Below are 10,923 nucleotides of genomic sequence, written 5' to 3' on the forward strand. Positions count from 1 at the left end.
ATTAAAGTATCTAAAAATAAAAGAGAAATATAAAGCAAAGGAATGTTGAACCTGATGAGGAGTTGGAATACTAAATTGAAATAATAAGAAATCCTAATCCTAAAACCTAAGAGAGAGGAGAGAACCTCTCTCTCTAAAAACTACATCTAAACTATGAAAAGTGAATAATTGGAGATTTCCCTCAATGGATGCATTCCCCCACTTCATAACCTCTAATCTGTGCCTTTTGGACTTGGATCTGGGCCAAAAAGGGCTTCAGAAATTGCTGGGAGCGTTTTCTGTAATTTCTGGTGCGTGACGTCTGTCACGCGTCCGCGTGGGTCACGCGGTCGCGTCATCTGGAGTTTTCCTTGTCACGTGTTCGCTTAGGTCATGCGTCCGCGTCATCTGTGTTCTGCTCATAGCGCGCGTCCGCGTCAGTCACGCGTTCGCGTCGCTGTCTTTTCGCGCTAGGCATGCGGCCGCGTCGTCCATGCGTTCGCGTCGCTGTCAGTTTCTTCAAAAACTCCATTTTATGCTTTCCTTCCATTTTTGTATGTTTCCTTTCCATCCTTTAAGTCATTCCTGCCTTAGAATATCTGAAACTACTTAACACACAAATCACGGCATCGAATGGTAATAAAAGGTAATTAAAATAAATAATTTCAAAGCATAGGAAACATGTAATTCACATATATCAAATAATAAGGAAGGGAAAGTAAAACCATGCAATTTACATGAATAAATGGGTGAAGGGTTGAATAAATATCTTGAATTGAGCACAATATATATCATAAAATATGGGTTTATTATTGCCTCAACCCGAATTTGTTGTAGTAATTTTGATGACTAATCACATGTTTGGAGTTGTGTTAGAATAATTATATTTTCAGGATATAATTAAGCAAATCAGGATGAAATTTAGAAGAAAACACAAGGTTTGGTAGTGCCAAGCTTCAAGAGGCCAAGCCCAACACCTAAACTCCAAGTTGGGAGCCCAAAATTCGGAGCCTAGCTCCAGGGACTGGCGCCCAGCACCCTTATCGCCAAGTCTAGCGTCCAATTTGGGCACCCAACTCCTCCATTCCAAGTGCAGCATCTTCGCGCCTGGGAAAAGGCAAAGTAGGTTGGCACCCAGCTCTACCAAAATCACAAGTATTGGGCACCCAGCGCCAAAACCTAGCGTCAAGCGCCCCTACACTCAAGCCCACACATCAAGCCTAGCGCCAATATTCTTCAAGGCCAGCGCCCAAATGAAGAGGCCAGCACCAATTACGAATTCAAATCCTAAAAAGCTTCAATTCAATTCAAGATTCAAGATTTAAATGATTAGTTAGCAACAACCTCTTCTAGAAAGATAAGATTTGGTTGTTAAGATTTAGTTTAAGATTAAATTTGAATTATTGTTTTGAATTTGGATAAGTTGTTATCTTATCCTCCTAAACATAAGATTAGATTTAGTTTTTGAATTTGAATAAGTTGTCATCATATTCTTCTTGTTTTCTTCATCTTTTCCTTCTTATTTTAGCTGCTCATAGTTCTTCTTGTTTCACCTTGTTAAGAAGACTAAAATCATAAAAAGTTCAATGATAAGAAAAGTACATTATTTACCATAAGTAAAGAAATTTTCTTATAACTTTTAGTTAGTTAAGAAATTTCATGTGTCACAGTAAAAAATTTTTTGTGTCAAGATTAATAAATTTCGATGCTATTTTTGTTTCTGATAACTTCTAATTGGTTAAGAAATTTCCTATATCATAGTTAAAAAATTTCTGTGTCAAAATTTAAAAATTTTCTGTGTCACACGTAAAAATTTTTAGTGCTATTTTTCTAATAAATTCGCTACAATTCAAAATTCTCCTCCTCCTCTTCAGCATCGTTGTCAACCTCTTTATTTTTCATCTATATCTTCTCCTTCTTATTTTATCTTCTCATAATTTTTTTCTCGTTTCACCCTTTTAAGAAAAATAAAAACAACAAAAAGAGAAAAAAATCAGACAAAGAATTCAATGACACTAAAAGGTAGAGAAGAAATAAAAAAAACGACAGCAACTATAATAGAAGAACGAAGAAGAGGAGGAAATACACGAAGAAGAAGAAAAAATGTGTGATTCATGCACACGTTGAGTGAGTGATTTTTGTGGGGTTTAGACCAATTTAGTTAGATTATTTGACAAAAATGCTTGGATGTACAACAAAAACACATTAAAAATAGCGGATTTTACATTTGTCACATATGGGTATAAGTGTGAAACTGAAACTTGATTTGATTTAATACTTATACAGCATATACATTGTAAATCGAATGAAATTGACTTGATTTATTCGATTTACCATATAAATAGCATAAATTGAGTCAATTTAATTCGATTTATATACAGGTGTTGAAGATAGGATGTGTAACTAATTTTAGTTTAAAATATCTACGTATTTTAAATTCTATTTATTTATCATTATAAATTACCCTTAAAAAAAGTGTTACATGACAAATGTAAAAGGGTGTATGACGTCGAATGCGTCAACACCACCACTATGTCTTGATTTAGTAATATTCGGACGTTGGAGGTCATAACTGTTTTATCGCGTGTGAGATAGGGTTGTACATGATTTGGTTAATCCAAAAATTAAACTTATTTTTTGGTTAACCAAAAATTTAATATTCAGTTAATTAACGAAATTAGTTTTATATGATAAAATTGGTTATTAACCAGTTAAAAAATTTAAAAATTGATTTTTAATTGATTATGAAAATAAAAATCGATTAAAAATAATGGTTTTTGAATAAAAAAATTGGTTTTGGAAAAAATAAAACTGATTTTTGGACAAAAAACTGATTTTTTTACAAAAAAAAAATCTTTTTAAAAATAAAATTTTTAATCTAAAAATTTCAAACTAAAATTTTTTAAATTTAGTTTTGATTTTGGTTAACCGGTTAAAAACTAATTTTTTAAATTGTTTTGTTAAATTGGTTAACCAAAATGTAATTATAATTTTTTAACCGGTTAATATGTCTTTATTTTATGTTTTTATTGAATAATATTACAAGTTTTATATATAGCATTATATTTTTAATTAATAATAAAAATTAACAATACACGATAAAAATTATATAATTTTTCATATTAGACTAATGAAATTACAGTATAATTTTTCTTTTTACGCTAGTAATATATTAAAAATAACCATAATTAAAAATGACATAAGTGACATAAATGATAATGCTATTAATACAGTACTCACTTATTAGTACACCCAAAATTTACTATTATAGACAATTTGTACTTTATGAATAATAAAAAAAAAAAGTAGAAGAAGGTTGTAATTTAAAAACAAAAATTTGAAAGCTTACGTACTAACAAGCTTGCTAAGTATATATAAAAGAGACAAAAGAAAACAACAATAAGATGGGAAAGACATTGTAGAATAAAAACTACAAAATAAAAGTAGAAGAAGAAGAAGTAATATGGGGAAAAAAAGCCTAAAAAGGTAAAAAGAGAATGGAACATTTTGCTAAACAAATAGGCTCTTTTTCTGAATATTAGTATGAGTAAAATTTTAGGGAGCCAATGTTAAGTTTTTTTTAGTTAATATTAATTAATTTTTTTATTTTTTATTTATTTTAAATTTTTTATTTTTAATACTAAAAATTAAACCAAAAATTCTAAAAAAAAAAATCATTCGAAGTAAAAGAAAAAAAAATAGTTCCTATTCTTTCTCTATTAGTTTAGACGTGCTTTATTATTGTAATAGTAATTAATTTGCAACTCTTTCTTGAAAATTGCCTTTTCTTTACTTTGATAGAGAAATGTCAGTACAAGTCCGTGATCTCTGTTCACCCAAACACAAAATATTTTTCTAATTTTTAATACTTGAAGCCTTGAAGGTATTTAAATTTTACTCGGTAACATAATCAAGCCTAAATACAGCATATCAAATAACATATCGAATCAAACTAACTAATAAGTCCAAATTACTAACGATTTAGCACGTGAAATGTCACACCCTCTTAATAAAATTTACATTACTTACATTACGGTAATTATTACCGATAAAAAGGAAGGGGTTAAAAGTACGGGTAACTAAAAATTTGCTGTTTCACATTCGTCCGAAGCAAAATAACAGGGATTTTTTTATTGGGAGTCACACGTCTAAAACGTCTTTTTTTAAAGGTATTTTTTTCTTAGGGAAAGTATGAGGAGCCAATGGAATATTTATACAATGTGTACAATAGAGGTTTAGGGAGTATTAAAGATATAATCATTAGTGTTACCTTTTCTCATCAACTGAAACTTTTGGGATGAGTGGTATCATGACATGGTATTAGAGCGCTAGATTCGAAAGGTCAAAAGTTCGATTGGGGGTGAACCCCAAAATCAGTTTAAACTTTTGGGAAGATGTTTATTATCGCTAGTACTCAGATAGTTATTAATTAAAATTTAACATATATAATCGATTAAATTATGTTATTTTTGTTAAAATTAGGCTAGACAAATTGATTTAACTGAAAAAATGGTGAATCAAATCTTGAACTGATCTAAATTAATATTATTTTTTTTTATAAAAAATGATTAAAATAATCTTATTATATATATATATATATAAATATATATATATATATTTTAAAAATTTTAAATCCTAACCCTACGATAGAAAAATAAAAGGCTAAAATTTAAGATTCTAAAAATTAATATATATATATATATATATATATATATATATATATATATATATATATATATATATATATAATAGAAGTATTTTAGTCATTTTCTATAATATAATAGGGTATTATAGTCATTTTCTATAAAAAAAAATAATATTAATTTAGACCAGTTCAAGATTTGATTCACCATTTTTTGTTTAAATTAATTTGTCTAGTCTAATTTTGACAAAAATAACTCGATTTAATCGATTATATATGTTAAATTTTAATTATTAAAAAACATCTTTATAAAATGACATTTTTAGCGTCTTTATCTGAGTGGCTCTCTTTTTTATTTTATAAATTAAATAAATATAATAATTACTAAAATAAATAATTTTAAAAATATTTACTAAAATAAATACCATTCTCTTATCTCAGTGTGTAAACGAGATACAGTATAAACGAGATACAGTGTAAACGACATAAACACATGTCGCATTATCTCATTTACAGTGTAAATGAGATACATGCAAAATTAGCTCATTTATAATGTAAACCAGATAAGAGAAGGATATTTATTTCGGTAAATATTTTTAAAATTATTTATTTTGATAATTATTATATTTATTTAATTTATAAAAATAAAAAATCTAAAATAACAGTCACGCACCAAAAATCAAATCTCGACTTTTATACTTAAAAAAAATATGGAAAAATTGCAGAGGGGCTGCACGTGACAACGATTTTGTTGTTTTACATATTAATAAGTTCAACTTCACGGAATATCTTTAAGTGCACGTTACAAGCCCATGTAATTATTTGATTCTGAGTCTGTCTTATTGCATTTGAACTTTTAAGTGTAAGTTAAGACTCAAATTCCATAAGAGAGCATAGTTAGTTGGAGATATACGTTATAATAGGCATTTGTCTGTTCTCACGTTTCCAACAATAAACAAATGATGATCTCCTTGTCCCTTCAATAATCATGAGCTCCACCTATAACCATATGCAAACATTTTTACCATGCATGAACGTTAGAACAAATGGAGGGGGGGGGGGATTAACAAGACTTTTATCATAATTTGACTTAAATTAAAACATTAGGTTGGTAACTACAACTAAGATTATTAATCAGTTCCCTTAAATTGAAGTTATATGATATATATTGTTGAAGCAAAATTAATTAAAAGTTTAGGTCAACAATAGGAGTTGATAAAAGCTATGTAACCGAAGCAAGAAAAATTCGTACGGTAAAGATATCAAGAACTCATTCGTTATGGCCTATGGGACAATATGAGCTTCAACAGTTGAAGTAGAAGCTAGACCATTTTGGGCCCAAACCCGATCTAGATAAGGATGCAATCTGAGCTCAAAGTTGGAACAAAGTTCCAGGACAAGAATGTAGGAGTCCGTTTAGCTAAGACTTGGAGTTCAACATTAGTAAATAGGAAAAAAGCACCTAAATTCTTCAAAAGTGGAGCCTTACGCTCTCCAGGAGTGGAGTTTTCACTATAATAAAAATACCCATTCAGGTACACTTAAAAAGTGTAGACAAAAATAAAAAAAAGTGATGCTTTAGACTGCGGCTACATTTTTTAGACTACGGCTACGTTTTTTGGGGTGATTCCTATTTGACCGTTGCCTATTCTCAAAGGTTACGCTTTTCTGCACCAAGGACTACGCTTTTAGCGTTTAGAAATAGGGTGCGCTTTTCAAGTGATGTTGTCTAGGACCAAAGGCTACGCTTTTCAACATCCATTTTTACCAGAATAGACTACGCTTTTCAAGGCTACTGCATCACCTGTATAACGTAGCCACATTGTATATCATAGCTACTCTATATAAGTGTAGCCTTAGGTCTTTTATTATTATTTTTTTTTAATTTTCTGTATAACCATAACTACTCTATATAAGTGTAGCCTTAGATCCCTCATTATTTTTTTTATTTTTTTTAATTTTTTGTATGTATATAATATTCTAATAATTGTTTTTATACAAAATATTTAATAATTTTATTACATATATAATTCTACATTTTTAATTAATAAAATTTAACACATAATTATACTAAATAATTTCTTTAAATAATAAAAATTATCCTTACACAATTCAAAGACATAATCTTAAGAAGCAATTAACAATCAAAATATAACTTAAGATAATTTAAGTCACATGAAACTTGTATCACATATCAATTAAAATGCAAAGATTGCACTCTATATCCGAAAAGAGCTTAACAAACAGAAAATCGTTAATCTTCTAATCTTGGCATAATGACTAAAAAATGTTCTGAAGCGCCAGATTCTTCTCAAACACATCTTTTTCATGCTGAGCTTCATCACCATCAAGAAAACTCTTGGCCTTAACAATTGTATCAGTGTTCATTCCGAGCAGGGTTGCTGCAAAAATACTTGCACTTTTAAGAAGTTTAAACAAAAAAATTCTTCTAAAGGTGCACAAAAAAGTGTAAATAGAAATTAACTAAACCAAAATCGTAAGATCACAAACTGAGTTGAAATACTAAAATATATATGATCATCATACTAATTGCTGAATAAATGGACAAAGAAAAGGAAATTAATTGCTGAATATACCATTCCCTATCTTCACTCCAAACAGCTTGAACTTTACTGCCAATAGGATATTTATCACCCAAACCAATCCATCATTATTTACCAAACAATCCACTGCGGACAAGAAATACACAAATGAGATGATACAGTAAATTACCTTGCCACTGCTAGCAGGACCTATAACAAGTTGTGCATAACCTTAACACTTTTGTATAATTCGAATCCTGAGCAATCTCCCCTGACCTCTTTGAAGCCCAGGAACCTGAAAGACAATTAACAGCACAAAAGGAATCAAGAACTGCAACAGCAATGTAAGTAGTGTACCAAACAACAATGGAAATCAACAATTTCAAGAAATCATAGGGTCATACGGTGTCTTAAGCTCAGTAATTTTCTATGCATTATTAATCCAAGAGACAAAACCATTTAAAATTTCTCTATGCATTATTAATTGTGTTTTCAGCCTAGCCCATAATCTGTTTTCTATTTATAACTATGTAAGAAATTGTTTATCCATGTAATAGGCACCCTCCCTTTCATTTTCTACTTAACTTTATCTACTTCAAGTTGGCAAAGCAATGTAGTAGGAAAAGACAAACATAAATTTAAAACTAGCTTTACCCTTTACCTTTAATAAATTGAAATAGCGAAGTGCCAACCTGCACAACAGACACAAAGAAAACAAAGATGAAACTACATAATTTTTTTCTACCATTCAGTTTATAACCAGAAATGAAACCAGCTTGAAATAAGTGTGAAGAACAATTTTAATCAAGGCTGACAGCATTTGTTTCCACTGTAACTTTGTCAAGAAAGGAAGTGAAATTTCTAATCTTGCCTCGACAGAAACTAAATGCTTCTCAATGGAACTAGACGATTCCCCTGCTATTACTCTCTGTTCAACATTGGAAAAAAAAGGTATCCGATTTAGTAATTTCATCTATAGTTTTCAATAAAACTAGACTAGCAATTCAAACCCAATAATTGGGCTATTTACTATAACTAAGTGGCAATATAACTATTATCTTTTCGTAAGGTGTAGTACAATTGGAATAAGAGAGAAAGCAAGAAGAGAATAATCAATAAGAACAAAACTCAGTATTACAGCCCAAAATATACCTCCAATTTGACCTCCCCCTTTGTTTAAAAAATTGTGAGTAGATTGTTATCTGCACTACCTCCAATTTGACCTCCCCCTTTGTTTACAAAATTGTGAGTAGATTGTTATCTACACCTACCTATTCCAGGTAAAGAAAAAGAAAAAGCAAGTGGAATGAATGAATACACAATGAAAATGAACACATCAAGTGAAGTCAATAATAGAGGTTCTCGTTCTTGATAGAAGTGACACTTGTAATATGTTCATAACCAGGAAAAGAGTTGAGAAAGAATACAGCTGCTAAAGATGATGAAGAACTTGAATTATGGCTACAAGCAAAAACCAACATTTTTCATCAATCGGAAGAGATTGTTGTAGCAACCAAAAATGACATGCAGTCCCATTTCAATTTGGTTTCCTTTCTTATCAACAACAGAACCAACTTTCCCACCAATAAAAGTCCTCGACTCATATATATCCACCTGAACGAGAGCAATTAGAAGTAAACACACTAGATAAAATGCATTAGCTAGAATATCCTAATAAATTTAACACCATAATTGTGTTAAGAAATTGACCAAATCACTCCCCTTTGCTTCAAAAATCAAGTTTACCATGTACACCATAACATCCAATTTCAAAATAACATTTTTTTCATTCCATACTGTTAATTCGCTTTGACTTTTCACATATATTCATAAATCAAAGTATCAAAATGACTTATAAAATATGAAATGGAGGAAGTGTGATATTAAAGATTAAAGGAGCTGAACCTTGTGTCCTTGATCCAAGAGTTCCACTGCAGTTGACATGCCAGCAAGCCCAGCTCCAATGATGGCAACTTTCAGCTTTGGTCCTCGATAATATTTTGGCTCCGACGGAAATAGCCCTTTTGGCGCTAGCAGGAAACCATTTCATTTGTCAAACTTACAGCTCAGCTCAATTACTTAATAACTAAACCTGGTAACATGGCAAACCAGATTCATTCATAAGCTCATATCACTCCCTTATGATAGACCCTAACTACCATCCTTCAAACCTTCACAATATGGGACACAGTTCTACACTACAAGCCCTCCATACCTCCATTGAAAATCACAGCATCATTAACAGTAAACCAGAACCACAACAACATCAACACCAAAACCTCATTATCCATTAACAAAACAAAAAAACATCACGATCATTAATATATAGATTAAAATAAATCCACTAAAAGTTGCTTCCTAGAAATTCTCTGACTTTTAAACCCTCCTATAATTTAAAAAGGCAAGTATCAATAGATTATAAACCATGGCAGTTTGTCAAAACATTGAATATTAAAAAGGAAATGGGATTCACAAGTTATAATGCAGCCAGGACATAAAATAAAATTAAAAAAAATCAACATAAAATTTAATTAGTGATGATGTCTTGGCATAATTAGAAATCAACCATATATCTTGGTAGCTTCCACGATGATTCTGGGCAGCTCCAGTGATGGTGGAAGACCTTCAGCAGCAGCTAAATAGAAACGTTGGTTCCCATAGCAGTAATGACAGTTACAGTAGCACAAGAAATCCGAACTCAACGAACTCAAGGGCAGAAACAGCTCTGGGAAGCGGACGTTGAATATGATTAGGACGGCAACAGGGCAGTAGCAACTCACCCTCGCTTGTGGCTCCAATCGCAGCAACTCCAAATCGACGGCAGCAACGGCTTGAACGGCAGCGGCGACGGAAGCTTAGTGACAGTCGTGGCTCTAGCGACAAGCCATTGTAGCGGTGGCGACAGATCGACGGCTCAAGGTGAGGGAAGCTCGACGGCGAACAGCGACACGAGCACGACAGCAGCTCCTCGCAGCTTCGTGGGTGGTGACGGCGACGAGCCTGGCTTCGACGGCAGCGATCGTGGGTAGCTCCTCTCGAATCTGTCTCTCTCTCTCTCATGTGCGACACGACGGCGGCATTCAACGGTAGGGAGGATGACTTTCCGTAGCTCTGAAGGTGGCAATAGTTGCAGCGGCGCTGCGGTGGTGACGGCTGGGCAGGCCTTTCCTCTCTCTTCTTCTTCTCCCGATCCCTCTTCTCTCTATAGTGGCTGCTTTTGTTTGTTACGTTAAAGGAGGGTGAGGTTGCGGCTGTTAGGGTTAGGAATTGGAGAAATTAGGATTTTCTGAGTTAATTTTGGGGATTTTGGGATTTAGGGTTAGAAATTAGGGATGTTACAGTGAGTGGTGATGGCGCAGAATCTTCTCTGATTTGGGGGTGATGAGTGGTGATGGTGCGCAATCTTCTCTGGGTTGGGGGTGGCGCGAAGAAGGGAAAAGCCAAGGTGGGGTTTTATGTTTTCATTTTATTTGGCTAAGTGTTTATATGTGTATCATTTGCTGAAAATTGAAAAAAATTTACTAAGTGTTGGACATTTAACCTGAGATACATTAGGCAACACTTTTAAAGCGCACCTAAAACCTGACAAATAGGTTACTCTTTGAAAGTATATTTTTTGGTGTAAAAAGTGAACCCACAGCTTCTAAGATAAGGCTACGCTTTATAAGTGATATTTATAATACCTAAGACTACACTTTTCAAGTGATGCTACAAATCTGTTTCCTATTCTCCTACAAAAAGGAAACACGGAGAAAAGCG

At 32.1% G+C, this 10,923-nt stretch overlaps 1 protein-coding gene across 1 annotated transcript; it reads right to left on the bottom strand.

Moving 5' to 3' along the window:
* Positions 1-6,686: 6,686 nt before the first annotated feature.
* On the bottom strand, positions 6,687-10,224 carry LOC107627057 (uncharacterized). Its single transcript, XM_088502619.1, has 7 exons — positions 9,945-10,224; positions 9,731-9,889; positions 9,070-9,194; positions 7,826-7,856; positions 7,396-7,459; positions 7,219-7,311; positions 6,687-7,023 (listed from the first exon to the last, which is right to left on the bottom strand). Exons 1-6 carry the CDS (start codon positions 10,222-10,224, stop codon positions 7,293-7,295), a joined length of 678 nt encoding a protein of 225 aa, XP_088358745.1. The 3' UTR covers positions 6,687-7,023; positions 7,219-7,292.
* Between the last annotated feature and the right edge of the window lie 699 nt (positions 10,225-10,923).

This window comes from Arachis ipaensis, chromosome B1, assembly GCF_059453495.1.
Source record: "Arachis ipaensis isolate K30076 ecotype BB chromosome B1, ASM5945349v1, whole genome shotgun sequence".
Classification (NCBI taxonomy): domain Eukaryota; kingdom Viridiplantae; phylum Streptophyta; class Magnoliopsida; order Fabales; family Fabaceae; genus Arachis; species Arachis ipaensis.

Coding starts and splice junctions, on each gene's coding strand:
- LOC107627057 (XM_088502619.1), bottom strand. CDS start 10,224: ATGAGAGAGAGAGAGACAGATTCGAGAGGAGCTACCCACGATCGCTGC. Junction 7,857..9,069: donor TCTTGGATCAAGGACACAAG/GTTCAGCTCCTT, acceptor TCTGTTGTGCAG/GTTGGCACTTCGCTATTTCA. Junction 7,460..7,825: donor GCTATTTCAATTTATTAAAG/GTAAAGGGTAAA, acceptor ATTGTCTTTCAG/GTTCCTGGGCTTCAAAGAGG.